This window comes from Euwallacea similis, chromosome 4, assembly GCF_039881205.1.
Source record: "Euwallacea similis isolate ESF13 chromosome 4, ESF131.1, whole genome shotgun sequence".
Taxonomy (NCBI): Eukaryota; Metazoa; Arthropoda; class Insecta; order Coleoptera; family Curculionidae; genus Euwallacea; species Euwallacea similis.
Window position 1 is genome coordinate 2292371 of NC_089612.1, and position 27968 is coordinate 2320338.

Sequence of the window (27968 nt, forward strand, 5' to 3'; positions counted from 1 at the left end):
CGAAGTGTTCTCGGAATGTTTCTAGTTTTTGAGCAATTGTCCCCATAGAACTTACGTTATTTGCAACACCCTGCATTTTGACTATGTAAATGTATGGTATATTAGTAGTCAGTTGTCTTGTAACGTCCTGCAATACGTGATTTATTGAATCAAACCAATTGACGTCACTTCACCAGTAGTGAGCAAGCAATAGACACTATGAAGATCCTATATGGTAAAGGCATTTACAGATGCATATTAATAGCACACATTAAGAATTAAGACTTCATAGAAAACCTTTCAAATTGAGGAACCTCCGTGTTTAGTGGGTTTGGGTTCGTAGGATTACATTACCTCGTTTATATGGCTCTATGATTGAAAAAATTAAAAAAAAGATATCGTAAATGAACAATATATTACCACTTTGAGCCTAAACCACAATGATGGTAAATTATCGAAATTTTTGTATCAAGTGAGTTTTTCTTTCATTTTGTTTGGGAACAACGCCTCACACACAAGTAGAGTATAACATGCAAAACATTTTGAAACTCATCTCAATCGCTGAGAGTTTTCAAAACTGCGTTGAAACCTGTCATAACAAAATAAAAGAAAAAACAATCCGCCTTAAATATTTAGAACATATTTATATCAACTCCATTGCACTTAAAAAGTAGTTAATTGCACTGTTGCCACAGCCGGCCGTGTCATCCAATCACATAGAACCGCTACTCCTATCGCTGTCCTGCACATGTAGCTGCTGATTCAAGAAGGCGACGTTGCAGGCTTTGAGACGAGCAGCTGCAGCTAGAGAGGGACAGGGCGACATGCACGGCGTCGAACACAAACTGTTACTTATGTCGCATTGGTCGAGCATGCGCAACAGTTCTGTGGGACTCGGTCCACCATCGGGTTTTTCTAGACCAATTCTAGTGTTCTTTTAGCTCACACTTAAAGAGATTTTCGCTCACCAATATCAGTCTTATAGCAGAGATCAAGTGCGGTTGTTAGATCCCACATTTGTATGGAACCATTGGAGTGGCCGGTAAAAATAAACCTGCGCGGACGTGAGCCCATCCTACTAGAACCTTCACACTCGTGCACACAGAAAGCGCTTACAGTGCTGCCGTCCACGGCTTTAATGACGCACACCCTACAAACTCACTGAATTATACAGTTAAGGACGTCCAATTGATCCAGACCTTTTGCCATTGCTGGCCAATCGCACAAAGAGCTGATCAGCGTCTGGTACCACCTTCTGAACAAATACTTGCTCGTCGTCTTGCTCGCCAAAGGGCCCGCAATCGTTGCCGGCGATGGAGGCTGAGGTCAAACCCCCGGAAGCGCCCAAAGCCCCTAAAGAGGGCTCTGCCGCTTCGAGAGCCACAATCTTAAACGAGGCTTCAGGAGCTGAGCCTGGTTGAGTGCTAAGCATACCTCGGAAGCGAGTTACGCGCCAGGAGCGCACGTGATTGTATTCTGAGCACACCGAAACTAAGTATTTCTCAGATAAAGTTACCTATTTGTAATGGCCAAGTCAGAACTTTTGAGTAGACATTAATTAATAAATTAAGACCTTGGTAACTTTGCTCTGGTGAACAGTAAAAGTTTGAAAGAGCTGCGGGCCGTGGCCCACAGTCTCAGGGTGTTGCACGATGACTCTAACTGCTCCTGAGGTCGTTCCATAGGCTATTTCGATCCAATTTCCACACAGATCTAAGGAGAGCCACATAAAACACTTTGATTTGAAATTTTTTTAATGAAAAATGTGTATTAATTTACGAGAATTGTCTGGTAGCTTGGTGTCTTGTGTTGTATACCAGCAAAAATGTGCAGCTACTTTAAGACATTGCATAGAATATTCATAGATGATGTATCTCTAGATCTACCAAATGACAATACAGAGTATTTCTGTTCTCACTCAGTATAACAATATTAGTGCAAATAAAAGCAGTTAAAAATTATATGAAAATTACTAAAAGTAAACAACACTGGCAACATTGTTATTTTAAATACGTATATACGTATCACCAGTTCAGTTGTAAAAATAGGGACTGTGCAAGTGGAAGAAGGATCGCATTAAATTTAATATGCCTCTGACAAAGACCAACGAAGTGGGCGGAGTCAGTCTGACCGGTGTCTTCATTTCTGTTTAGATTAACATCGATTTCGCTGCCTTCGAGTTCTTTATCTGAGGCATATTAAACTTGTGCAATCTTTTTTCCACTTGCACAATCCCTACGTTTCCACTTGAACTGGTAAAATATATATACACTATACAGGATGAGTCACAGTTAAACCACCATAAGTAAATCCTGCATAGGAAAAATGATTTTAAGCAAGAAAGTTCTAATAAACACGTATCCGCAAATGCTTGTTAAGAGCGCTACAGTCCTTCAAAGATTACTACCAGAAATTGATTTTTTGGTGGGAGTGCTCTTAGCAAGCATTTGCAGATACATTTTTATTAAAACTTTCTTGCTTAAAATCAAATTCCCTATGCATAATTTCCGTATGGCCGTTTAATCCTGATTCATCCTGTATAACACGATTTTAAAACAAATGAAGGGTGCATTGTTACATTTTCATGAGGGTGCATGAGTTTTTAAGAATTTACTTCAAATTTGGGAAATTACCAGTACTACACAAAAATCCCTCCCACTAGTTCTTTTGTTATTATAATTAATTAAAAGTGTCATAGTGTAATCATGGTGAAAGCTTTCGAATGGAACGCATACCTTCCCGACCTCTCTCTGAAGCTGGCATGAAACACAAGGCCTAAGTTACAGAGCTCAATATCTACATTAAACTATTTACTCAGCCAATGCAATAAAACTTTATTTGGCACACTACTTACTTGTCTTTGGTGTCAAATAGACTGAGATAGCAGTCACAGTATCATTATTGGGATCCCTATAGAGCTCTGTAACCAGAAGATCATTGTCCTTCATTCTCAAAGGAAATTTCTGCATGTCTAAAAAAGAAGCTTTTTGTAAGGAAAGTGTGTTTTAATGTTCATACACAATAGACCTATATAGTAGATGCATCCATTGTTGCATCCAAGCAGCAAAATTGAGCCTGCAGTGTCGAATGAAGCAATGGGCATGACATCTTGAGTCTGCCAATGCTGGGTCATGGCATGCCACACCCCCAATTTCCCTAAAGGGGATAGGGCCACCAATTGGCTGCCAATGAAGAACAAATACTCGACCCTAACATGTAAATTGAAGGTGCCTGAAAACTATAATTCAAGTGACAACTTTTTAATTAGTTACACTTACCAATATTGGTTCTGGTACCCGCATCAGAAATACCCCACAGTCTCACTTGACTTCCATAAGAAATGGCAACCATCTTGGAAGTTTCACTAGAGCCAATTTTGGCATTTATAGCTATGCGCTCTATGCAACTTTCAATGTGAGGGCTGGTAAATACTTGCTGCCAGCCACTTGAGTCTTTGAGCCTAAAAAACAGCTTTTAAAACAACATTAGACCTCCAAAATTGAACAAATTGTTACCTATAACACACCACAAAATGGGCATAAGCTACCACAATCCAATTGTGATGAGCTTTGATGATTTGCACTCTGAGAGGATCTGCCCAGCTAGAATCTAAAAGAGATTGTTTAATTTATAATTTTTTAAATGCATCTAACAGCAACAACGAAACAATTTTTTTTATAACACCATCATCACCATCAACTTACTTGCAGTCCCAAAAACCAGCCCCAAATCATTCCTTACAAGCTTATTTAAATCAGCAGAAGAGTTACGTGCATGTCTTAAGTCTAAAGAAGCTGTCCTTGAATGAGCTCTATTGGGGACTCCTCGCAAATCCTGAGAACTTCTGCTGTAGCTTCCTTGAAGACCTGCTTGTAGTCGTAGCTCCAATGAGGAATTCCGTGAATGACCTATATACATTATTTCCCATTTACAGTTTTTTGAGTTTGAATTTACTACCTTGAGGTTTATAGAAAGCTCCAACCCCATGGTTTTGGCCCTGATCTCTACCACTAGAACTGGACTCAGCCTCTGATTGGCTGTTATCAGTGCTTGCACTCTCTCCTTCTGGCAAACGAGCCCTATGAACTGCTATTGTCTCCACTTGAACCCCACTGCCATTTTGTATGTCATGCACTGGTATTGCTGAGGATCTCATTAGATAATGAAGTCACAAATAAAATACAAACACTCACAAGGAGGGGGCAAATAACCATAAAACAAAACATCTCCACAGGCAGACTGAGACAGCTCCTCACACAACATCAATCTCCGAACCAAGGGGGCAATATTGTAGTACTCGGCCTCATGTCGAAGGCTCCTTAAATCGACCCCTTGTAAGTCAATTTCGCGGGTTCTCAGATAGTTTAAGATAATTGAGAACACTTTAGGATCTCGGTCAATAAAAATGCAACCCTTCTCATCTCTAAGGCTAGAGATGCGTCCGTTTAAGAGGGCGGTGAAAAAAGTGTCCGGAATGAGCGTCAGAGTTTGCCTTGACGTGGAAAATCTGGAAAATATGTTGGGAATTAGGTCAATTACATTATAAATTTAAACTGGAATTATTACCGCTTTCCTCCTACGTTTAAGTGCAAAATATCGCCAGAATAGGACTGGTGAAACATTTTGTTGATATTTTCTAGTTAATACATGTTTAAGTTTGATGGAGACAAAGCTTGGCAATGGAAACGTGCTTAAAAACCATTGAAAATTGTTGTAATTGTAAATTTTTAGTATTTTCATCGATAGTAAACAAAACTGACACTGACAGTTATTTATAACCTAACTGTCAATAAGTTTATTTTCTTGAATCCATAACATAACCCTATTTTTTTCATATTCCCAATTCTGCCGTTCGTTATCGTCTTTAAATTTCTTTAAAAAATTTAAATATGCTTTTGTGTGACTTTGGAAGAGAAACTACCTTTGCAGAAACATTTAGAGAAAGCCAGGTAAAAAACAAAGGCTACAAGGGGGCAGCTTTTCGTCATAATAAAAAGAAACTTAAGACTACAAAGAACAAGATCACATTCATAAAGATTTCACCCCACAACGCCAACGATATTCCAAACTAATAATCTGCGAGTGAGATAGCTGACGAAAAAAGGAATGTCCAGGTAGATAAAAGGGCAGCAAAGAGCCCCCTGTTAGCAGGGGAACTGAAAGTCAGGATCCAGGAAATGTCACCAACTCACTCAATGGAGTGATCCAAGTCCAATCCAACCTCCAAAACGAGGTGAAGTCTACAGTGACGGCAGAATAAAAAACAATAGTTCCACTTAACTCTGATATATAAGGCAAGAAGATATTGTCACTCTACCTTTCATAACATCTGATCTATTCCTGACAAGCCACGCACACCTTTGATGCATTTAGATAACAAATAATTTACTCAACATTTTACGTTTAGGGTTCATCATCTACTGCCATGTCTTATTTAATATACAGGAGTTGATACATCTGTCATGCTAATAGACAATAATTTTTTTCATTGTAGATAGGATCCAGGATTGTTGTTGAAAAATGGATGTAAAAAAAAAAATTTTAGTAAGAAATAAAAAATATAATCTATAATATATGCTATATGACTTCCTGCTAATCAACTACTGTTAAAACTCATGTAACACAAGTGATTTTAAATTATTTATTCAGTGTAAAAGCCCCTATTTCAAGAAAAACTAGTTGTTAATGTGTCCTTGTCCCTTGGAGACATCACTAATACACTGCCATACACCTTCGGCATTTTGCGACCACAAAGAAATTTTATTATCCCCCCCTGAAACAGCCAATATGTTCCCATTTAAAGACCAGCTGACATTCCAAACAACATCATCAAAGAGATGCAATATTGTTGAGTTCCAGTTGATGCAGTCATCTGAGGTCCAAATAACAACTTTCCGGTCTTGAGAACATGAGGCTATTGTGTGTCGGTAGATGCCCACTGAGGGAGCCCATTCTACATCTCTGACCCAATCAGAGTGAACCTAAAAGAAATAAATTAATTTCCAACCAAACAATATAGTTATTGACTAACCTCAAGCTTGTTTTCTTCAATCCACTGGTCTCGGTCTTCCCTCCAAATTTTCACTAAATTGTCACACCCCCCTGAAACTAGTCGCTTCACCAAAGGTTGCTGTTCACTTTCATTTCCATTAAATAAAGGGGTAGTTGCTGGGGCCCAGCTCACAGAGTTGCACCCTATGGCATGGGCATTTTGGACCTTTCTAGCATCCCAACTGTTAGTCTCAGGTGTATAAGTGAGAATTGAAATCGAGCCATCACTGCTGCCACAGGCCAAGATCAGACCGAGTTCGGCAGGAGCAAATTGCACAGAATTGACACTCGAATCGTGGTTGGCGTACTCATAATACTTTGCCCATTTGCGGTTGGTCTCCTTCCATATGATCACCTTTCGGTCATAAGAACAAGAGGCAAGGAGGTTGCCGAACTTAGGGTGGCTCCAGGCGATCTGCCAGACGGGGCCAAAGTGTCCCTTGAGATCATCCAAGAGGGTGGAAGCCCCATTTTTGATGTCGTAAACTTTAACACTATTGTCCGAGGAACAGGTGGCCAGGCGGAGTCCGTAATAGTCCACTTCGGCGTCGTGAATCATGTCCTCATGGCCGGTGTCTACTGAATTGATTATGGACACCATTTCGGGCTATGGAGCTGTTTTATATTGTAAATGGGGTAAATGATAAATAAAAAAATTATGGAAGATATCTGGCAAAACAAAAAAGTTTGGTTAGGTTTGAAGGACGTGTTCATAAACCGTCAAAGTCAATCATTGCTATGGCAGATTTGTCACTACGAGGTATCTCTCCTTTTGTTTTACATTGTTTAAAAGAAGAGAGAGAATATAATTGCGCAATCGATTGTCAACTGATTTCGCATTCGATAAATTACTTCCACGATTGGTTAAGAATTACCTCACTGTCAAAAATCTATTTTTAGCCGAGCGCACGCGTCAGATCGTTTAATTTCCGCCATTTCTCTAATTTATTTGTTGTCGATTGTGCACAAAAATAGGATTTTATCGTTAAATTTGATTATGGAGACCGCATACATTCCCCAATAAACCGAAAGGACTTTGCAGGTAATCTCAACTTAATAACGGCCTCCTGCAGTTCCCCTAAATTGGAGCCTGCCCCCCCCCCCCTCTCCCGCACGTGTACTCATAAGCACCAATCGCGCCAACATGTACAAGAGGGTACTTTTATGATTTCAGCGGTGCTGAGTTTGATGTGAAGATGAAACTACGTTAGGACGTTTTAGTGAGACAGTGTGTACAATAAGGGGAACAACAAGCAATGGGGGCTTTTCTCGATAAACCAAAAACTGAAAAGTTTCAGGAGGTCGGAGAGGGAAATGGACTCAGGTTAGTAACTTGTGTGTGTATGTCTCCAATCAGCCTAATGTTGTAGTTATTAGATTATGCATCAGCAGTAATTGCCTTCATCTTGATAGCATCATCTAGGATTTATGTAACTTGAGCAATAGCCAAAACAATAAATATTTAATTATTTGAGTTGAGTCTTGAAAGATACATATTACCTGAATTGAAGACTTTAGATCGAAATTATTGATGTGGTGTGAACTTTAATTGCAGGATATTTTCCAGAGAAATGTTGGAATACAACTTGCAGTTATTTCTATAAAAATGTTGATTTTCACAGCAAATTCATAATTTGTATCTTATAGGCAAATTAATCAATTTTGGTACTATTTAAGGATCATTTGTGCAATCAACTTTATCTTGCTATAATGTGTATTTCAAAAATTTACAAGTTTTATTCTAAAAGGTTGTGTAGTGAGAAAAATATTTCATTAGAAACTATGTGGATTTGAAGAAATTATTTAACACTAAATTATAAATGTGTTGTCAACTTTAACTGTAAGTTCATTTTCAAAGAAATACTGAAGTAGAGGCATTGGTTATATTCTTTGTTTCTGTGGAATTTAGTTTGATTTTAAAGTTAACAGCACATTAATAATTTGATCCTAAATGGGGTACGTTCAGGTATGCTGTGGCCAGTATGCAAGGTTGGCGCGTTGAAATGGAAGACGCTCATTCAGCTCGCTGTGCTGGTCTAACCGATGACGAGCGGCTGCGTGATTGGTCTTATTTCGCCGTCTTCGATGGGCACGCAGGTGCCCGCGTCTCGGCCCACTGCGCCGACCACCTTCTCGACGCTATTGTCGCGCAGGAAGAGTTCAGTGAAGACGTCATCAAGGGAATCCGACAGGGATTTCTTGGTAATATCTCTTCATCAGCTTAAAATCAATCATTGATTCAATCTTTGAACTCTAGAATTGGACGATAAAATGCGTAATTTACCTGAAATGTGCTCGGGTGAGGACAAGTCCGGTACCACAGCGGTCTGCGCCTTTGTTTCTCCTAAAGGGCTGTTTATCGCCAACTGCGGCGACTCGCGGGCAGTGCTCTGTCGCAGTGGTCTACCCGCCTTTAGTACGCAGGACCACAAGCCTGGTTTACCCTCCGAGCGGGACCGCATCGTCAAAGCGGGCGGTAGCGTTATGATTCAGAGGGTGAACGGTAATTTGCCCCTCACTTCACCTTAAACACTATAATACATTTTGGGCAATCATGCAGGCAGTCTGGCGGTGAGCCGAGCCCTAGGCGATTTTGAGTACAAAAACGTAAAAGGGCGCGGTCCTTGCGAGCAGCTGGTGTCCCCCGAGCCGGAGATATTCATGCAGGAGCGAGATGACCGAGTCGACGAGTTCTTGGTCTTGGCTTGCGACGGCGTGTGGGACGTCATGAGCAACGAAGACCTGTGCGCGTATGTTAGGAGTCGGCTACAGGTTACCGACGATCTGCGAGAGGTTACTAGTCAAGTTATCGATACCTGTTTGTACAAGGTATGTCCAGGTTTCTTTGGGATCTGTAGCAGAGGTGAAAGAATGATTTTGTGGTTTTCAGGGCAGTCGTGATAACATGTCCATAGTGCTGGTGGTGTTCCCTGGAGCGCCACGGCCTTATCCCGAGGCTGTGCAGGCGGAAAAGGAGTTAGAGGCCACGTTGGAGCGGCGCATTAAAGGTTGTTTCAATTATATTACTTGCCAGGAGTACCTGTTTTGAGGGCGGAGCCCTCCATCGCGTTAAAGGCTCCGCTCTAGTTGTCCCGGTCGGTCCCCGTGATTCTTCTTTATGGTCGTTGTTGAGACCGACGGGTCGCAACGTTCTAGTCAATTGTTATTCTAGTCAATTTGTTGTGATGTGTCCCGTTGTTATTTAGATTTATGTTTCCCCAGTTCCTCGTCGATTGTGTTCATTTACGCTGGTGGTGATCGCGAAAAGTTCGAAGATAACGTTTTAACATTAACAATAGAAAACAGCTGATTTGCGTCATGTTTATCATTATTTTTGCTTATATGCTGTTCTATCTTATTAAAAATCTTGACTTGTCATGGAGTGCAGGCGATAAATTAAGAACAGTGACAGTTGCCCAATTTGACACGTGAATGTGGTTGGAAATTTGGTACATTCCTAATAAAATTTGCCATTTTCTGAATTTTTAATCTCGCTCGTTTATTAGATTTGACAATTCTCACTGTTTTTCTTTTATTTAGGGTAAAACATCTCTATTCCAGTGTAAGTTAGGATTTTTAATAAGTGGGAATTACATTATAGCGTCTTTCCTTATATCTTCTACAAATTAGGAGCTTACAGCCTCTAAATTCAATGGAAAAAATGCAACCAAAGGCTTCTATAAATAATTTTAAATGTGAGTTAAAGCCGAAAGTCTGTCTTTCATTGAATATAAACTTTATAAATATCCCTAAATCATATTAAATCAGATATTTAGGTTTCGTTAAATCCGCAAAATTTATTCAGTTATCTTCAAACTTAATGTTATGAAGGGTCACTTCTACCAGCAAACTTTAATTCTAGAATTCACTCAACTCAGTATTATTTTCCCTCTCTAATAGCAATAATGGATTGTTGTGATTTTCATGTGATTTTTAGGTACTTAATCGATATACTTCTAAAAGGAAAAAAGACCCAACTAAATTGTTATAAGCGAGAGCTTAATTAATAGGCATTAAGAATAATGCAATAATTAATCTAGTCTTCCTTTGTGTGGCGGTTGCCCAATTGTTGCGATTTTAGTGCCTCTAACGTAGGTTATTGTAAGGTGTAAATATTATGCCGAATGTGTTTATTTACCACCAAAGTGCCCTCATTTGTACCTGTTTTAATCGCCGCACTTGCAATAATATTTCGAATCTTTGTCACTGCTCAAGGGTCCCCTTTAAATTAACTTTAGCGATTGACATAAAAATAAACGTTTCAAGCAGGCACCAATGGCGTTTCATTGACACCGATTTCTTTTTGTATTTTTCAGAAATCGTTGAACAGAACAGTGACATTGAGTTCTTGCAATTACTTTCGAAACTCGACACGTTAGAGATCGAGGGCCTCCCTCCCGGGGGCGGGCTGCCTTCTAAGTAAGTTTTTGCACCTTTTTTTAGGGGTTTTTATGCGCAACTATTTTTTCCAGACGAGCACTAATCGAGCGCATGTACAAACAATTGTTACCGGACCGGGCGGACACAGTAAGTCTCCACTTTGATTATCCAGGCGCTTTTTAAGATGGCTTTTATTGGCTGTGAATGTCTCTCGAAATAAATAACCGCGTCTTTTTGTTGCCTTTTCTACCGTTTTCTATTAAAAACCATGAGTACAAGCAGCCAATACAGTGTAATTTTTGTTGTAGTAAAAATGGTCTGTTCTGTCATTTATAGGACTTGGACGCGTTCAACTAAGTGTAATAGGTAAGCAGAGAGGGGGGAATATTTTTGTACAGAGTACATTGGTTTTTAAAGTTAATTATTGTTAGCCTAATGAACAGAGGTGGACGACAGCGGCAGATTTCAGTTTATGCAAGAACTCTTAAATACATTTAGTACAGTTGGGCAAAATCTTTTAGCTATATGATTTTGACGAATTTGTTCCTTAATCGTGTCTTAAAGTAAAAACTACATTATTTGCGTTAAAATCACACAATCGTAAGAAGGTTACGTTCACTATACAGCGTGTTATTTAGTGCATGGCCATACTTCAAGGGCCGATTCTAAGATGAAAAGTTTATAGAAACAGATCCGGTAATGCTTCGTTTTCAAGATATAGGGTGTCAAATTTTTTGAATCGTTACATATTTAAAGAAAACTCCTAAATAACAAGAAGACGCGAACTAAGATGACGTTGAAACTTGATGACAGCTTTAAATATAGTAGAAAGGAAATTTGTCTCCTTTTGTAAGTGGTGTACACAGGGGTAACGTCGAATTTTTTGAAAAATCAAATAAGAAAAACGTTTTATTAAAACTACACTTAAATAAATGGTACACAATTTGTTTTAATAAAAAATATTAAATAATAAGTAAATACCAAATTTCAACAAAATCAGCTAAAAGATTGTTAAGATTTTTACGAAAAAACGATTTTATGAAAAAAGTTTTCCACCCTGTATCTTAAAAACGAAACGTTACCGGACCTATGTCTATATGAACTTTTCGCCTTAAAATCACTCAAAGAAGCTTATGTATAAAAAAAGTATTATCTAAATGAAAATGTAATTTTGAATAAGTCTTTAATTACCTTTAAAGTAATGGCAAAAAACATCTTTTGTCGTTTTCTATCAAATTGAAATTCCTCTCCCCAAAAGTAACATGCTTAAAATATTGAGAATCGACATTCACTTCTTTAACAAATCGTAATGTGCCATTTATTTTTTTTATCAAAAATTTAATGTGACTTACTTAATGTAGAAAACTTGTCGAATTTATATGTATTGACATTCGCCATTTTGTCTAAAAAAATGTTTCCTTCCTAAACTAATTTCTCTGAGTTGACTATTCTAATTTGATTCAATACGTGTGCTCCTTAAGACTGCAACTTAAGAATGAACTGAATTCTAAATAGCTCCGAATTAACCAAGAATATTTCCACTTGTCTGTCTTAAAAGATGTGTCACGAAAGACAAATAGGTGAAAATATGTAACCAAGCAAGACACCGTAATAACCAGATTGACAAACACAATATCAAATTTATAAACTGCATTTCGCTCTTATGCTATGCTTATGTTATGTGGTGTGTCATTCTATACGTCCGCTTTAATTCACCAGTTACAGTGTTTTTGTAAGTAAATGGATATCCTACAAAAGAAAATTTGACTACTGAACTGTAACTCTACGCTCTGCCCTTTCTATAATGTCTTTACACGAACTTGTATCTGCCACTGACTTTCTCAAACTTAACGAAAACTGTCGGATGTGTAAAAAGTATAATTAATAATTGTGAAATACACGTTATTGTAGAATACAGTGACCTGCAGGAAATAAATACAATTACAGTTGTAAGCGAGCTGAAGACAGCCTTCGTTCGCCATTAAATCAACGGGCCAAAATCCTCATGAATCGCACCAACAAAAAATGTGTTTTCGTTACTTAATTTTTTTTACTCTTTTAGTCGGTGACTGCATTTTGTTAGTAGTACGTAATCTTGATGTGTCAGCACAATTGTAATTTTTTTAGTAAGTTTTTACCTGTTATACAGTCAATAGAGGGACAATAAAGGACTATTTATTCCCCTTAAATGTTACACTTAAATTTTCGCAGCAACGCTGTTGCATATAAACCTATAAAAGTGTAAGACTGGTTGCCTGCAAGAACCCATAAGCTGTTCAGGGCGGAGCTGCCAAGTTGGCCGGTTGTTCTTCAATGAAGTGTTTTGGCCTCTACAGGGTAGCATGTTATGTATATGAAATACACTTTTGTATGTGAATACATTGTGGCATATCGTTGTAGTAAACTAAATTGGTTCCGAGACCGGCAAAATTGTATAGTAATTTCCTGTGAACGATTGTTTCTAGCTGTACTAATAACTAGTGTTGGTCTATTTTTTAACTGTACCCCAATAACGTAAAAATAAATCGGGATGTGTGTGTGCTGTATAAGATAGAATACTCGGAATAAATTTATTTAAGTAAAACTTTTGCCTTTTGAAATTTTTACTGGATCCTCAATCGCAAGAACGTACATTAAATGGGTTGTACCTACAATTAAGTTATTACAAAAAGAAATAACTTGCAATACAGATCATATCATTAAAAATTAAGTCCACTCCTGAATGTCACAACAAACCGTGTAAGTACGGGGATTCAATACACCAAGTCCAAAAACTCAAGAGACAAAGTACGACAATTCTATCGATGTAATCAGTAGTTTATAAAAAAATCAAAGGTGTTCAAGCAACCTTGGAGGCAGTATTAGCGCATCCTATACCTATTCTCTTCGTGCACCTCGCAAAGATCGCCTTTGAAATCCAATTTAATGACGAAATCCAAGTCACGATTGTTGCGCAAATTTGGCTTCATGGTGAACACTCCGTGGATCTCTTCTCCCTTCTGTACAGTCATGTAGTCCTCAAAGTAGAATACTGTTTGTTTCCAGTGAGTGTAAGGAGCATCAGGAGCTGTAGTGAAGCCGATTCTTTTGTGACATTTTGTAAACTCAACTGTGAAGTATGTGACCAATGCTTGCACATAATCATTCCTTCGCACACCTAACAAGAAGTTGGAAGAGAAATCTAAATCCTCCTTTTTCACTGTATAGAGATCTACTTCCTTCACTAGAGCTGGGCCTGTTACTACTTGTTTGGGGTCCACTACATCCACTAAAGGTTCACTTATAGCCACTTTCCTTATTGAGCTCATATCAAAGCCATATACATCATCCCACCAGTTAATTTTCTCATCCTTATACTGGCGATCTTCAATGGCAGTAATGAACAAAGAGCAGCGATCCGGGAACAGCAAACCATTGGGTTGTAGCCACTTATCACGGGCAAAAAGTACTGTGTCCAACATACTCTCATAAAACAGGCAATACCCCATCCATTCAGAGATTATGATATCAACTTTTTCAATACCTTCTGGAAGGGTGATTTCCTCCACTTTCCCCTTAACTATAGTGATTATGTGGTCCAGTTTATTGGACTCAATAATCTGCCTGGCATATTCTACGATATTCGAGCATTCAACAGCAATCACCTTTTTAGCTCCAGCTTTTGCAGCAAACATGCTGAGAATCCCTGTACCACACCCAATGTCCATGACAACTTTACCATTAAACAAATGCTTGTTGTGGTACATGGAGTTGCGGTAAGTGAGTGTTCGCACCTCGTCTTTAAGCATTTCTTCATGGATGCCAAAGTGGGCATATGAATCAAAGTAGTAATCTCTTGAAGTCATCTCTTCAGCTGGGATGTCTTCCATCCTCGCCACTTTGTGGTTTTCGGCGATGTGGTTGGTTGCAGGTGCTGCTTCCATGGTATCCATTGCAGTTTCCCTGAGAAAAAAATTAAAATTGTCTTTTGTGTTTAAATGAGCAAATCGTGAGAAAATTATGTTTAGGGAGAAATATAATGGTTCTGTTACATACAAATTCGGGTAAGGAACAGTTTTTTTCAACTTACACCGGTTTCCACTATCGGTTGTTGTATGTAACGAAATAACACGTGCTAAAGGGAGTCAAAAATCGGTCGACCAAGATAAATTTCGTTATCTAGGGAATTAATACAGTATAAAAAATTCAATATTACCTGCTTTTTAGAACTAATTATCGTATTTTTAGGAAAAACTTGGCGCCGAAACTGACAAAGATTCAGCGTTTCCTCCAAAAAGAAAAATTGAAGAAGCTTTGACAAGTATAGTAACTTTAATTGTCGATATTGACATTGATAGAGTTAAAAAATAAATGACATTGACGCAGAGTACATTTAAATTAATCTATGTACTCTAAGTGCAGTAGAAATGTTCGAAGATTTGTGTGTGCACTATTGTAGTGCATGCAGTAATCTAATGATTTTGAAGAATAATAAATTTAAAACGTGCCAACACGGTTAATAATCTATTCAAATGACCAATTATCGTTTATTTTGGCTTGTCGACTTGCAATTTCATTCAAACTCGTATTGTTTTATTCAAACAAATCACAAAAATTCAATAAAGTTTTTGTAATTAATAAATAAGAATATTTTACTTTAAATTCTTTATTTGAAATTTATGGAAACTTCGAGATTACTTTATTTTTCTACGACTATTGCATTTTACTAAGAAAATTTTGCAAATATCTTATATAATTTCTGTAACCCCGACGTAGACAAATACAATTTCCTTCAATTAAAAGTTATGGTTAATAATGACGTTTCTGATAGCATTCGCCACGGCGTTGCCACATATCGGGTTGCGACTATCTAATAGTATACCGTTCTTAATTTAAAAGACAAGAATGACAATATTTGCTGTCTTTTTTTCTTGTTATGTAATTCGTTAATAAAATTGAATTTGTTTGTTTAACCACTAACGATTCATAGTAAGTAGATCCGCGACTCCTGCATGTTCCTCACATTTCCCATGTGAACATGTTAAGGAAAAAATTGTATAATTCCCAAACTCAAAGTTCTAAACCCGCCAGTTCAACTACTCCCTCTGACATCCAACAAACCGCCCTTTTTGACCCCGCCGTGATTAACTCCCCGTCGCAAGGAATCTCTAAATACTTTCCCAACGACGAGCAATCGCCTCTGATTATGCAGCCCTTCACAAAGCAAGTCCTTGACGTTCAAAGAAACCTCAGTAATCGCCTCAATCAGCACAACTTCCTCAAACTCCCTGTTCAGTATGTTTATAACCCTCTGGACTATGCTAAAGCTCCTAATGAACTCTATTTTACCAAATATTGTCAGTCACCTAAAAAGCTGCTTTTTGTGGGCATGAACCCAGGTCCCTTTGGTATGTGCCAAACTGGGGTCCCATTTGGAGACACTAGTCGAGTTAGAGAGTGGCTTCAAATTGAAGGGGAGGTGTCCAAGCCTCCCAATGAGTGCCCATTTAGGCCTGTGCAAGGCTTTGACTGTGTTCGCAAAGAGCAGAGTGGGGACAGATTTTGGAAGTTTTGGGAGAGTCAGTGTGGGGCAGCTGAGAATTTTTTTAAAAATGCTTTTGTTTACAATTACTGCCCTTTAGCTTTTATGGACAGACAGGGGCGCAATGTCACTCCTGCTGACTTAAAGGTACTGGCCTGATTGTACTTTCATTTCCCTGCAGTTGTTAAATTTTTGTTACAGGAATGTAAGGAGCTTGAGAGTATTTGTGATGAGTACTATTCAGAGATCATCAATCTTATGGAGCCCAATTTCTTAATCGCCATAGGAAGGTACATTGAGAAGCGCACCCATATCCTCTTCAAACAAACAGGCAGTAAGATTCCAATCTTGTGCATGCCTCACCCGAGTCCACGTACCATTAACAACCAAAATTGGCCTGAAAAGGCCCTGCAGTTCCTTGAGAAAAACAATCTTAAAAAGTATTTTGAATTGGAGTAAACACAAGTATGAACACTAGTAATAGTTCTGTGATAAACTTAAGTGAACAAGAACAGTTTTTCATGGAAAAAGCATTTGATTTTGCAAGGCAAGCTCTAGCCAATAAAGAAGTACCAGTGGGGTGCATTTTTGTGTATCAAAATACAGTCTTGGCAGTGGGTTGTAATGAGGTAAATGAGACCAAAAATGCCACTCGTCATGCTGAGATTATTTGCATTGACCAAGTTGTAACCTACTGCAAAGATCATAATTTAAGTTTCAAGGAAGTTTTTCAGGAAATTGATGTTTATGTTACAGTTGAACCCTGCATTATGTGTGCAGCAGCTCTATATCAATTAGATATTAGAAGTGTTGCTTTTGGGTGCAGAAATGATAGGTTTGGGGGAAGTACTGTGTTTGATGTTAGTAAAATTTTAAAACCTCAAACTAAGGTTAAAGGGGGTTATAAAGCTGATAAAGCAATGGAATTGCTCAAAGAGTTTTATAAGGGGCAAAATCCTAATGCTCCACCTTCTAAAATTAATGTTAAGAATACTTGTTAAGTTTGGTTTTCTGTAATATTTTTAGCTTTAGTTTATAGGGTTTTTTATTTGACTGAAAATAAACTATTCTTAAACAAAATTTTATTGTAAATTTTTGTGACTACATATTGTAACCTCACGGAACTTAACCAGATTTTCTATAGTTTTTGATGTTGACTAGCACATAGGTTGGAACTGCTAAAAGTCCTATGGTGATGAACATGCCATGAGCAACCTTCTCAGCAAAAGAGACTCTTACAGTTGGTGGCCCTGAGATCACAGACATATTCCTGCTCTGCTGAGCAACCCTCTGCACAAGTTTGGAACTAGTGGCGGCGAACATACTAAAAGTTAACGTTTAGATATAAGGGCACAGCTTCCGATGGGAGTTTTCAGCGGGTGTTGAAGCAGGAAACTAGATGACATTGGATGCGGTTATTAGGGGATTATTTTGGTTTGTTATTCGTAACGGAAATGCACGGAAATACTTACTTTTTTTAATTTTTTTTGAGAAAATAACTAAATGTTAGATAATCAAGTCACCAAGGGCTTATAAAACTAAGTAATAGACGTTTTTAGAAGTTACGTCATATTGAAATAACACACAACCATCTATTCCATAAAGCGAGAAAATAGTAATGCGGCAACGTCGCAGAAGAAACGTCTTTTACCTTTTACTGCAATTATCCTTTTTCCAAGGCAAATGCAAACTTAAAATGGTTGTGAATTAAAATTGGGACAAAAATAATTTTTTTTCGGCTCGTTAAAATAATGCCATTAAATTTTCGATTGAAGCTTTAATGACAAATTCGAATGAAGATTAATGACAAAAGCAGCTTTCCATTTTCTTCATCTAAAGTGTGAAATTATGAGTTCATTCCAAATTGACTAATACAGATGGTGTGGTCATACAGGATATTTGTGTAAACTGCCACACTAAATTTAAGGAAGATCAATCTTATACTTTTAAGTAATTACTCTCTAGTGTTCTTGAGGAAGACGCTTAATTGAATTCTTGGCTTGTTGCCGCAATGCATGATTTCTCAGTATTTAGATATATTCGGCTAATTTCGTATTTTCTCGGTTATCACGATTCCAAAATCGCGCGAAAACCAAAACATCAACATAAGATTTGAGGTTATAATTTGGTTCCAATTTTCCTACCTCGAAAAACACTAAAAATGTTCCATTAAACCTCTCAAAATAATTCCATTTTAATGTTTCTTTAATTACAAGACAATTTTGCCATAAAACCCTTGTAATGGTACTACCGAACTCCGGCAAATTCCGGCAGGAACGGCCGGAGAAATCGGAGCAACGTCAGGTTGCCGATTCAGGCCCAGGGCTTCGGTAAGTACAGTTAAATCATCCCATAGAGGTTTTAACAGGAATTGTACATAAAAACAGAGAAGAAAGCTCTGAATATCGGCTAAGACAAACCATAGAAAACGATGCCATTGACTCTAAATATGGTTTTGAGAAAATTCAAGGCAACTCTGAAAGAACTGGGTTTCTTTTAAATATGCACTCCGTAAGTTGGATAAACACTCATAGATGCAATTATATAATCTTGACTTTAGTCTGAAATTCTTGATGAGAATAAAAGACTGTGTGCTGCAGTGGACTTTTATTTTATGGAAGAAGATGGGACTCGCTTTAAAGTGTCCTATCCTTTTATGCCCTACTTTTATGTCCTCACTAAAAGAGAACTTATTCAGGAAGTCACTCAATATTTATCCAAAAAATATACAGGGATTTTTGAGAAAATTGAGACAGTCACCAAAGAGGATTTAGACTTGGTAATAAGAAGGCTTAGTTTGTTTTCAGAGCTTATTATAGTGCCTTTCAGCCCAATCACTTAGTAGGATTAAAACAAAAATACATTAAACTCTCATTTTATAACCAAACTGACTTAGTAAAAGTCAGAAAGGAGCTTTTGAGGGAGGCCAGGAAAAATAAGACTCGACTGAAGGAGAGCTCTTATTATACTGAAATGTTGGCCACTCACTTAACAGACAATACAAGTGAGACTGTGGCTGGCAAGATTACTACTGATCAAATGGAAAACATCTTAGATATTAGGTAAGATTTTGCAGTTTAAATGATTTTAAATAAGAACAGTCATTTGTAAAAGAGAGTATGATGTGCCCTACCATGTGAGGGTCTCCATAGACGTGAAAATATTCTGTGGGTCTTGGTACTCAATAAAAATGAGAGGCCCTAGTGATGTTCCACAAATAACCTTGAGAAGTGACATAATAGAACGCCCTGAACCTATAGTTTTGGCCTTTGATATAGAAACTACAAAGCTGCCTTTAAAATTCCCAGATGCAGCTACTGATCAAATCATGATGATTTCTTATATGATTGATGGACAAGGTGATTGGGAATAACATATTAAAATAAGAAGAGTTTTATTGGGTCTCTGCATTGTAGGTTATTTAATTACAAATCGAGAGATTCTCTCTGCAGATATTGAAGACTTTGAGTATACCCCAAAACCCGAGTTTGAGGGCAAGTTTACAATTTTTAATGAACCAAACGAAATGCATCTAATACAGCGCTTTTTTGATCACATAATGGACATTAGACCGCACATTTTCGTCACTTACAACGGGGATTTTTTCGACTGGCCCTTTGTAGAAGCACGTGCCGCAGTTTACGATTTAGGTAAATAATCCCTCTTTATAAGACACATAAATGAAATTTTCTTTAAGATATGAAGCAGCAAATTGGGTTTTCTCGTAATCGTGAAGGAGTGTTTACCTGCCGTCCTGCAATGCACATGGACTGCTTGTGCTGGGTAAAACGTGACTCTTATCTACCGGTGGGGTCTCAGAACTTGAAGGCTGTAGCTAAAGCAAAGCTGCGCTATGATCCAGTAGAGCTGGACCCTGAGGAAATGTGTCCTTTAGCTGCGTCAAACCCTCAAATTTTATCCAACTACTCAGTCTCAGACGCAGTCGCCACATACTATTTGTATATGCAATACGTTCACCCCTTCATCTTTGCTTTATGCACTATAATTCCTTGCGAACCTGACGAGGTGCTGCGCAAGGGCTCAGGCACATTATGTGAGGCCCTGCTCATGGTAGAAGCTTTCCATGCAAACATTATCTTCCCCAATAAACAGGAAACGATTCTCAATAAGTTAACTCATGATGGGCATGTGTTGCATCAAGAGACTTATGTGGGGGGACATGTGGAGGCTCTAGAGAGTGGAGTGTTTCGAGCCGATATTCCCTGCAGATTCAGGTGAGGGGGAAAGAGTAATTTTCTTAGAAAGAAAAATGCTGTTTATGCAGGATTGTCCCTGAGGCTGTGGATGCTTTAATCATGCAGATTTCCAAGACTTTGGAACATGCTATAGTTGTTGAGGAGGGAGTGCCAATGAAGGCTGTTACAAACCTAGAGGAGTTGACCAATGATATAAAAACCAAGCTCACAGCTTTAAAGGTATGGATGGACATTTTCACGATGTTTCTGATACTGTAAAGATTAAAATCGTTAATTTGAGGTTTTAGTAGCAAATTATAGAGAAAAATGATGGGAGTAATGGGCTGGTACACTGGGGTGAAAATGTGTATAATGGCTTGCTTTTTCGCTTTGCCTCCAATTTATTTATTACTTTTAATTTAATTGTGTTATCGATCTTTAGAACTCCTTTTGAGCATTGATGGTTGTGTATTCAAAGTCTAGAACTTTAAATATATAACATACCATTTATAATTTCTGAATAATTTCTAGAACCGTTACCATAATAAATCATATAGAAACTTTGTTATACCAGGAACAACCCTTAAGACTAGAACGCCCCCTAATCTATCACTTGGACGTGGGGGCGATGTACCCCAACATCATCCTCACTAATCGTCTGCAGCCTTGCGCGATGGTTGACGAGACCATCTGCGCATCCTGCGATTACAACTGCCCCAATGCGACTTGTCAGCGCAGCATGGCCTGGATGATGCGAGAAGAGTTCTGTAGGTACTTTTCCTCTTGAGAAACCTGTAGCTTAAAGATTGTTCTAGTGCCGGCGAAACGTGGCGAATACGAGAGAATTCAGCAGCAGCTGGAGATGGAGAAATTTCCCCCTGCCCAGCCGGGAGGCCCGCAGAGGGCTTTTCATCAATTGAACCCACTAGAACAGGCCGATGTCGAAAAAAAGAGATTGGAGGTTTGGCCGTTTTAAAGTTAGTTAAGTGAATGTTTTGGAAGATTTGTTTTAGATTTATTGTCGCAAGGTCTATAAGAAGTTAAAAGTGACTCGGATGGGAGAAAACACCACTACAATATGCCAGAAAGAGAACTCTTTTTATGTGGACACTGTACGGGCCTTTCGAGACCGAAGGTGATACCCTTTTTTAAAAGTATTTTTTGTCGATTAATACTTTTACAGATATGAGTATAAAGGTCTTTCTAAAAAGGCCAGACAGGCCGTTGGGGAGGCGATCAAAGGCGGAGACGCCTCGGATATCAAATCGGCTAAAAACCGGGAGGTTTTATATGACTCCTTACAGCTTGCGCATAAGTGCATTCTTAACTCGTTTTACGGGTACGTCATGCGCAAGGGGGCACGATGGTATAGCATGGAAATGGCCGGAATTGTCTGTTTCACTGGAGCTAACATCATTATGAAGGCTCGAGAGATTATAGAACAAGTAAGAGTCTATTACAGCAAAAATGCTGGATTTTACATTTTTTGTAGGTTGGAAGACCTCTAGAATTGGATACCGATGGAATTTGGTGCATCTTGCCTGCATCCTTCCCTGAAAACTTTACAGTTTTCACTTCCCATGAGAAGAAAAAGAAATTCGTCATCTCATATCCAAATACCATATTAAACGCTATGGTATGTTGAAAATGTTATAAAAGCCATACATTAAGTGACCTGTACAGGTCAAAGAGCAATTCACCAATCACCAATACCACGAGCTAGTTAACACCGAAACTCTGGAGTATAAAATTCGAAGCGAAAACTCAATATTCTTTGAGGTAGACGGGCCTTACAAGGCCATGGTATTGCCAGCCAGCAAGGAAGAAGGCAAAAAGCTGAAAAAAAGATATGCGGTGTTCAATTTTGACGGTTCCCTCGCCGAGCTCAAAGGGTAAATCATCCAAAAACACACTCATAACTCTCTTAATGTTGTTAAATATTTCAGTTTTGAAGTGAAGCGTCGAGGGGAGCTACAACTAATCAAAAACTTTCAATCTTCGGTATTCGAAGCCTTCCTCAAGGGAGATACTTTAGAGTCCTGCTACGCAGCCGTGGCCCAAGTGGCCGATTATTGGCTGGACGTGTTATTTTCGCATGGCAAAAACATGCCGGATTCTGAATTGTTTGATTTAATTTCGGAGAATCGCTCAATGTCCAAAAAATTGGAGGAATATGGGGCTCAGAAAAGTACATCCATTAGTACAGCACGTCGGTTGGCCGAGTTTCTCGGCGACCAAATGGTCAAAGATGCCGGATTGTCCTGCCGTTATGTCATATCAAAGAAACCCGCCGGGGCTCCCGTCACAGAAAGGTGAAGTAATATTCACCGTTATTTGAAAGTTTTAAATTTTTAGCACTTACGTAGCTACCTCTGCGTAAATACAAAAAATTCCAAATTTAAACTGCTTTTTGCAGAATAAAACTTCGCCAATTCGGAAACATGTTTCTATGTTTTGAGTTATTTGTTAAAGTCATTATTGAGCAATCTAGTATCTAAAAAATTACGGTAAACTTTTTTTAAAAATCGATATTCGCTAAATGTCAAGAAAGTTCTTCACTATGGTGAATGCAATTTGACATGTAATATTTTGGGAGACTTGACCCAAACTAACTTTCAAAACGCATATTTTAGGGCAATTCCTTTGGCAATCTTCCAAGCCGAAGAAACCATTCAAAAGCACTACTTAAGAAAGTGGCTCAAAGATACTTCATTAAACGAGGTTGACATCAGGGATGTTTTGGACTGGAGCTACTATATTGAGCGATTGGGTGGAGCTATTCAGAAGATTATCACCATACCAGCGGCCATGCAGGGGGTAGGAATTAATTGAAAACTTATTGAATTAGTGTAGGTAATTGAGAATTAGGTTCCAAATCCAGTGCCGCGAGTCAGACATCCCGATTGGCTGCATAAGAAGATTTTGGAAAAAAACGACACGTACAAACAGAGGAGGATTACGGATATGTTTTTGAAAGAGGCGCCAAAGTCGGCGGATAAAGAGAGAAATGAAGGAAATGCTGTAGGTAAGAATAAGTAAAAATTTGTTGGATAAAATCTAAATAGAAAAAAGTATTTTGTGTTGTCTAGCGGCCTACTCACATAATGTTTACAAACGATACCAGGCCAGACTTAGATGTTCTTTCGTTGTTGGGATTTGTCTGTTCAATTTGATCTAAATTGTACAAAAACATTTGTAGGTTCTAGTTTGAATTATCACCTAATTTTGCATTTTTTAAATCAATTTTTTAGCAGAATTTCTCGAAGAGTCCCCATTTAAATCGGCTCATATGTGTATCTATATAGCACCCCTTATAGCTTACAAAAGGTGCCTTTTTGTCATTTTGCAGCTTTGTTCGTATTACAACACCGAAAGGCTAAGTGTCATACAGGAGAAATAAATGTTAATTTTTCAAGTTAAAATAAGTTAATTAGGAAGTATTAACTTTTTCGCATGTTTTTCATTCACATACATTGTTCTCACTTATTGAACCAAACTAAAATACCAGCTGACATGGAAGATTTCGGCCACTCAAAGGACCAATCACCGACATTCAAAAAACCCGTCGGCTATGTTGCTAAAAGAAAACGTGGCAAGGACAAAGAGAGTCAATTCACCGAAGAAGAACTGGACAAAACTTGGAGGGAAATCCTGGGAAATCCGCCTCAGTGGGGCGACACCAAGGTTTAATCCCACCATATACCAAGAAACTACTTTAACTCATTTACTTTTTGCAGGAGTCTCGGCAGACCTGGGTAATCTTCCAAAAGCGCAAATGGCTGTTCCAGGCTTTACAAAAGAATATCGGCAATCGCAACAAGAAGAAGAAAACCAAAGGAAGTTTGGCTGTTTTAAGATCTTCAACACCCGGGACTTTGGGCACTTTCCTGCAAAAAACTCAAAGGGCACTGTTGACAACGCCCTGGCAAGTGTTGCAAATTTCCCATACCAACACCCCAGGGGTGTTCAAATTATGGGCTCTAGTCGATTGCGAATTACACTCGGTAAAATTACACGTTCCTCGAGTTTACTACGCTAATTTGAAAACGGAAAAGGCAGTGGAAGAGTGCTGTTTGTTCCGGAAAGTCAGTAGGACCTTACCGAGGACTAGGCATGTGTATCACTTATACCGGTACTCGATACCTGAAGAAATGTTCCAAGATAATCGAGAGTATGTGTCGATTGTGAAAATTAAAAGAGATTTAATATTGGGGAATTGCAGAGAATTGTTGCAGTCTGCCATGTCAGACCCGGCAGTAGAGGGCGTTTATGAGACCAAAACTTCCCTCCTTTTCAGAGCGTTAATGTCCACTAGTTGTGTAGTTAAAGTCTCCAGAGGAGTAACCAGTCTGGATACGTTCACTCTCGAGGAGTTGGACACGGTTTCATTGCACAGGCAGCCATATTTAGTCAAAGATTCTTTAAAGCACTTATTTTTTTATCACCACAGGTACGTAGCAGGTCTATAAAGAATTTGAATTCAGTAAACTTTTTTTAGGCACCCATCAAAGCCTCAGCACATGTTTGGTCTATTCCTGACTCCCTTGAAAAAGGGACTGGTGATTGTGGTCGATACTGTAAGGACGAATTTAATGCCGAATATGGGGAATTTGTACGTAGCGGAACGCAACGGAAAGTAAGTCTAACTAGAGGCATATTCATCATAATTTCCAGGAAAGTTTTTAGCTCGAATTAAAGATAATTTTCAACTTATCATTTGGTGTTGACCTCAGATTAATAGATTTTTATTACTATTTAGATTATGGAAATACCAAAACTTCATTTACTAAAAAGGTGTTGATTAAATGTACACTTACCATAATATCCAAAACAAAATTGGAATTGGGGAAAAAGACTTTTGGTCCCCGAATTGAAGCCTAAAAACAATTATTTTCTGCCCGGTGTTTGAATATTTTAAAACTTCTTTTGACCTTAGATTGACAACGTAAAATTTAGAATTTTATCCTGAATTAAGAGATTTTTATTTCTTTAGTTAAATATTGCACATTAATTTCAAAACATCCTGTAGAAAAGAGAAGCTCAGTGAAGCTCTATTGCCCCCCGAAATGGTTCAGTTTGAGGTGCGCGTGGAGACTGATTTGAAACAAGTTTATAAGCTCCTCAACAAAGCTCTGCAGGCATATAAAGAGGAGAGAAAAGGGCCTACACTTTTAGCAATTCAAAGCACCATGGACGTTCAGAGATTACAGAATTGCGTGGGCACTTTCGGGGATTTCCCACAAACGCAAATATTTGTTAAGGTAACTTTCGCAAGCTGGTAAAATGACATAATGATATAACGAATTAAAATAGGACGAGGATGATTTGTACAACGTAATGGACTGGCAAAAACTGGGAGCTAAAGCCCTGATTCGCCACTACCTCAACAGCGAATCTGCCCTAGACATCATGATTGAGCACAGCCGCTACTTCCACATCCCCGTGGGCAACCTGCCGGAGGATACCGCCATTTTCGGGGCGGACCTCTTTTTTGCCCGACACTTGATCCGAGCTAATCACGTTCTCTGGTGCTCGCCCTATGATAAGCCCGATTTGGGCGGCAGCGAGGAAACCGACACTAGGTATTGGAAGATCTGATTGATGGATGAAGATTGGATGGATTTCTTTATCAATTTACAACATGTCGTTTTATTAGGCTTTTAGCAGATAGTCAAGAAGGGTCCAGCGAAGTATGTAACACCCCCGGATGGTATTCGTCGGTGTGCGTGGAACTGGACATTGACAGTTTAGCCATCAATACGTTACTGCAGTCGCATCACGTAACGGATATTGAGGGCACCAGCAGCGCTACCAGTTTTGACGCGAACCAGGCCTCCTCAATCGACGAAATGCTTTCCGGGAACGCCAATGCAGTATACAATGAGGCGGCGCGGTGCGTCGAAGCATTCAAAGTGCTGAGAGCGATGGCAACTACATGGATGCGCGATATTTCCCTACACGATAATGTCTATGCCGACTTTCAAGTCGTACACTTTTATAGGCAAAACATTCGTTTCTTTTTTAATTAAATCTCTAACGTTAATATTTGTAGATGGCTGAGATCCTCCAAGGCTCTTCTCTACGAACCGGCATTACTTAAAACCCTGCAAACCCTAATGAAGAAGCTTTTTTTGCAATTAGTAGCGGAATTTAAACGTCTGGGCTGCGTCATTGTCTATGCCAATTTTAACAAAATCGTCATTTGCACCAAGAAAAATTACGTCGCAGACGGATTGGCCAGTGTCGAGTTTGTCGTCAACTCCATCAGAAACAAAGAACTATTCCACTCCGTTGAAATTAGTTACAAGTAACTCCCAAACAAACGCAACTTCCTCGTAAATAAAAATAATACATTACAGGCGCTGTTGGGAATATCTAGTGTGGCTGGACCCGGCAAATTACGCGGGAGTAGTGGGGAAACCTCCTGAACAAGAGGACACTGAAGAAGAGGAAGTTACAGAGGAGGAGGAACCTATACTGGACTGTCATTGGAATTTAATAGAGCAGCTGCCCGAAAAAGCGGACTGCAGACGCAGCTTCGAGGCAGTGGTGGCCGGCTACATTTACGCTATCTATACCAAACTGAGGCAAAACAAAACGGTGAAAATGTCCGCAGTACTCAGTCAGCCCTCCTTCGGGTTGGCCGTACATGATGACGTAGTGGAATATGCCAAGGAACTGCTTTGTGGAGAGATCAGTCAAAACTTATTCAAGTATTACATTACCAATAATCAATATTAATATTATTTTACAATTCTGTGATTGTCATTAGGATGACAGAACGAGTGCACAGTATAGTAAAAGCAGCTCCAGATGGCACTAGTGCTGCTCTCGGTTTTGTTAAATCTATCTGCCATATATTGGGTTTAGATCCGGCAGTATCGGAGGTCGTCGACAATTTAAAGAGCAACTTACTGAGACTGATTGGAATTGGGGAATTCTCAGCAAAAGCTGTATGGTCAGACACAACAGTGTCTTACATGGTACCCCAGATTATTTGCGGCAAATGCAACCACTGCAGGGATATCGGCAAGTTCCCAATAAGATTTTTTCAATTTCTAATGTGTAGAATTTAGATTTGGGCAGAGATCCCTACAGGAGAGAACACTCCTGGCATTGCCCCAATTGCGAAGCTGCTTATAAAAGCGCAGAAATCGAGAACCTGCTTTTGGACACAGTTTCTAAGAAATTTTTGGCGTACAATTTGCAGGATTTACAATGCAAGAAATGCGCACAGGTATGCATGAATTTAACGGAAAAAAACTATTTTAATGACAATGACTTTTGTAGATTAAAATGGAGAATTTGATCAAACGCTGTCAGTGTGCCTCAGATTTTCGATGTCTTCTCTCCAAGAAGGATTTGGTCAAACTTTTAGAGACGTTTTTGGAGCTAGGGAAAAGATTTTCTATGCCAGCTTTAGCTGAGACAGTAGAACGCATTTTAACTTTAGTTTAAGAACATTATTTGTAAGGAATACATTTTTTTATGAAATTTGAACATTTTTGTGGTGGACCCTACAAGTATTTCCATTTTGAACATGGGCGATCGGTACTTAGCGGAATGGTAGAAGTAAGTGGGATTAAAAGAGCATTCACCATAATGTCTAGAATAACATTAGAATTGTTCAACTTAAATTTAAAATTTTTAGACCCCAAATTAGAACTAAAAATATCTTTTAGTGACAAAATAACATTTTTCATCTTTGAGAGAACAGCACATATTGTGCTTCAAAAGTACACACTTACATATATGTATATGCACCCAAATAAACTAAAATGAAAAAACTGCAATAATTAAGTTCTAACAATATTTACATGCATTTTGGTTGGGAAAAGGGG

At 38.7% G+C, this 27968-nt stretch overlaps 8 protein-coding genes across 12 annotated transcripts; 4 read left to right on the forward strand and 4 right to left on the reverse strand.

Moving 5' to 3' along the window:
* Window positions 1-586: 586 nt before the first annotated feature.
* LOC136408424 (BTB/POZ domain-containing protein KCTD3) lies at window positions 587-4691 on the reverse strand. 2 transcript variants are annotated; one of them, XM_066389375.1, is made up of 13 exons: window positions 4546-4691; window positions 4173-4486; window positions 3937-4122; window positions 3684-3887; window positions 3495-3588; window positions 3258-3439; window positions 3007-3210; window positions 2834-2950; window positions 2715-2735; window positions 1553-1692; window positions 1179-1495; window positions 948-1129; window positions 587-894 (listed from the first exon to the last, which is right to left on the reverse strand). In XM_066389375.1, exons 1-13 carry the CDS (start codon window positions 4599-4601, stop codon window positions 692-694), a joined length of 2220 nt encoding a protein of 739 aa, XP_066245472.1. In that variant the 5' UTR covers window positions 4602-4691; the 3' UTR covers window positions 587-691. The 2 variants fall into 2 exon arrangements, with proteins under 2 accessions (XP_066245472.1, XP_066245473.1); XM_066389376.1 differs by lacking the exon at window positions 2715-2735 and having other exon boundaries at window positions 597-894.
* A 919-nt stretch (window positions 4692-5610) lies between these two features.
* Window positions 5611-6725, reverse strand: Sec13 (secretory 13). The gene is made up of 2 exons (XM_066389380.1): window positions 6011-6725; window positions 5611-5960 (listed from the first exon to the last, which is right to left on the reverse strand). Exons 1-2 carry the CDS (start codon window positions 6629-6631, stop codon window positions 5655-5657), a joined length of 927 nt encoding a protein of 308 aa, XP_066245477.1. The 5' UTR covers window positions 6632-6725; the 3' UTR covers window positions 5611-5654.
* Window positions 6726-6803: 78 nt separating this feature from the next.
* On the forward strand, window positions 6804-12994 carry alph (alphabet). Of its 4 annotated transcripts, none has more exons than XM_066389378.1 (10): window positions 6804-7072; window positions 7205-7354; window positions 7997-8232; window positions 8288-8533; window positions 8591-8859; window positions 8921-9038; window positions 10347-10449; window positions 10503-10557; window positions 10747-10776; window positions 12358-12994. In XM_066389378.1, exons 2-9 carry the CDS (start codon window positions 7287-7289, stop codon window positions 10765-10767), a joined length of 1116 nt encoding a protein of 371 aa, XP_066245475.1. In that variant the 5' UTR covers window positions 6804-7072; window positions 7205-7286; the 3' UTR covers window positions 10768-10776; window positions 12358-12994. The 4 variants fall into 4 exon arrangements, 2 of the variants coding, with proteins under 2 accessions (XP_066245475.1, XP_066245474.1); XR_010752080.1 differs by having other exon boundaries at window positions 6805-7072; window positions 10719-10776; window positions 12322-12994; XR_010752081.1 differs by having other exon boundaries at window positions 6805-7072; window positions 10719-10776.
* A 1-nt stretch (window position 12995) lies between these two features.
* Window positions 12996-14727, reverse strand: Art1 (arginine methyltransferase 1). The gene is made up of 2 exons (XM_066389379.1): window positions 14606-14727; window positions 12996-14352 (listed from the first exon to the last, which is right to left on the reverse strand). The coding sequence occupies exon 2, from the start codon at window positions 14340-14342 to the stop codon at window positions 13272-13274; it is 1071 nt and encodes a 356-aa protein (XP_066245476.1). The 5' UTR covers window positions 14343-14352; window positions 14606-14727; the 3' UTR covers window positions 12996-13271.
* A 615-nt stretch (window positions 14728-15342) lies between these two features.
* On the forward strand, window positions 15343-16390 carry Smug (Single-strand-selective monofunctional uracil-DNA glycosylase). Its single transcript, XM_066389382.1, has 2 exons — window positions 15343-16078; window positions 16133-16390. Exons 1-2 carry the CDS (start codon window positions 15428-15430, stop codon window positions 16388-16390), a joined length of 909 nt encoding a protein of 302 aa, XP_066245479.1. The 5' UTR covers window positions 15343-15427.
* An 8-nt stretch (window positions 16391-16398) lies between these two features.
* Window positions 16399-17003, forward strand: LOC136408429 (tRNA-specific adenosine deaminase 2). The gene has a single exon (XM_066389383.1). It carries the CDS (start codon window positions 16399-16401, stop codon window positions 16930-16932), a length of 534 nt encoding a protein of 177 aa, XP_066245480.1. The 3' UTR covers window positions 16933-17003.
* On the reverse strand, window positions 16999-17513 carry COX8 (Cytochrome c oxidase subunit 8). The gene is made up of 2 exons (XM_066389384.1): window positions 17404-17513; window positions 16999-17255 (listed from the first exon to the last, which is right to left on the reverse strand). The coding sequence occupies exon 2, from the start codon at window positions 17252-17254 to the stop codon at window positions 17057-17059; it is 198 nt and encodes a 65-aa protein (XP_066245481.1). The 5' UTR covers window position 17255; window positions 17404-17513; the 3' UTR covers window positions 16999-17056.
* Window positions 17514-18087: 574 nt separating this feature from the next.
* On the forward strand, window positions 18088-27624 carry DNApol-epsilon255 (DNA polymerase epsilon catalytic subunit 1). Its single transcript, XM_066389830.1, has 29 exons — window positions 18088-18261; window positions 18319-18442; window positions 18492-18710; window positions 18761-18993; window positions 19046-19290; window positions 19348-19581; window positions 19629-20166; window positions 20217-20367; window positions 20702-20894; window positions 20943-21088; window positions 21141-21262; window positions 21311-21572; window positions 21620-21763; window positions 21811-22019; window positions 22074-22439; window positions 22761-22944; window positions 22996-23152; window positions 23636-23811; window positions 23865-24298; window positions 24350-24577; window positions 24626-24763; window positions 25157-25388; window positions 25441-25709; window positions 25784-26128; window positions 26180-26434; window positions 26487-26840; window positions 26900-27156; window positions 27204-27364; window positions 27418-27624. Exons 1-29 carry the CDS (start codon window positions 18173-18175, stop codon window positions 27583-27585), a joined length of 6633 nt encoding a protein of 2210 aa, XP_066245927.1. The 5' UTR covers window positions 18088-18172; the 3' UTR covers window positions 27586-27624.
* Window positions 27625-27968: the final 344 nt, after the last annotated feature.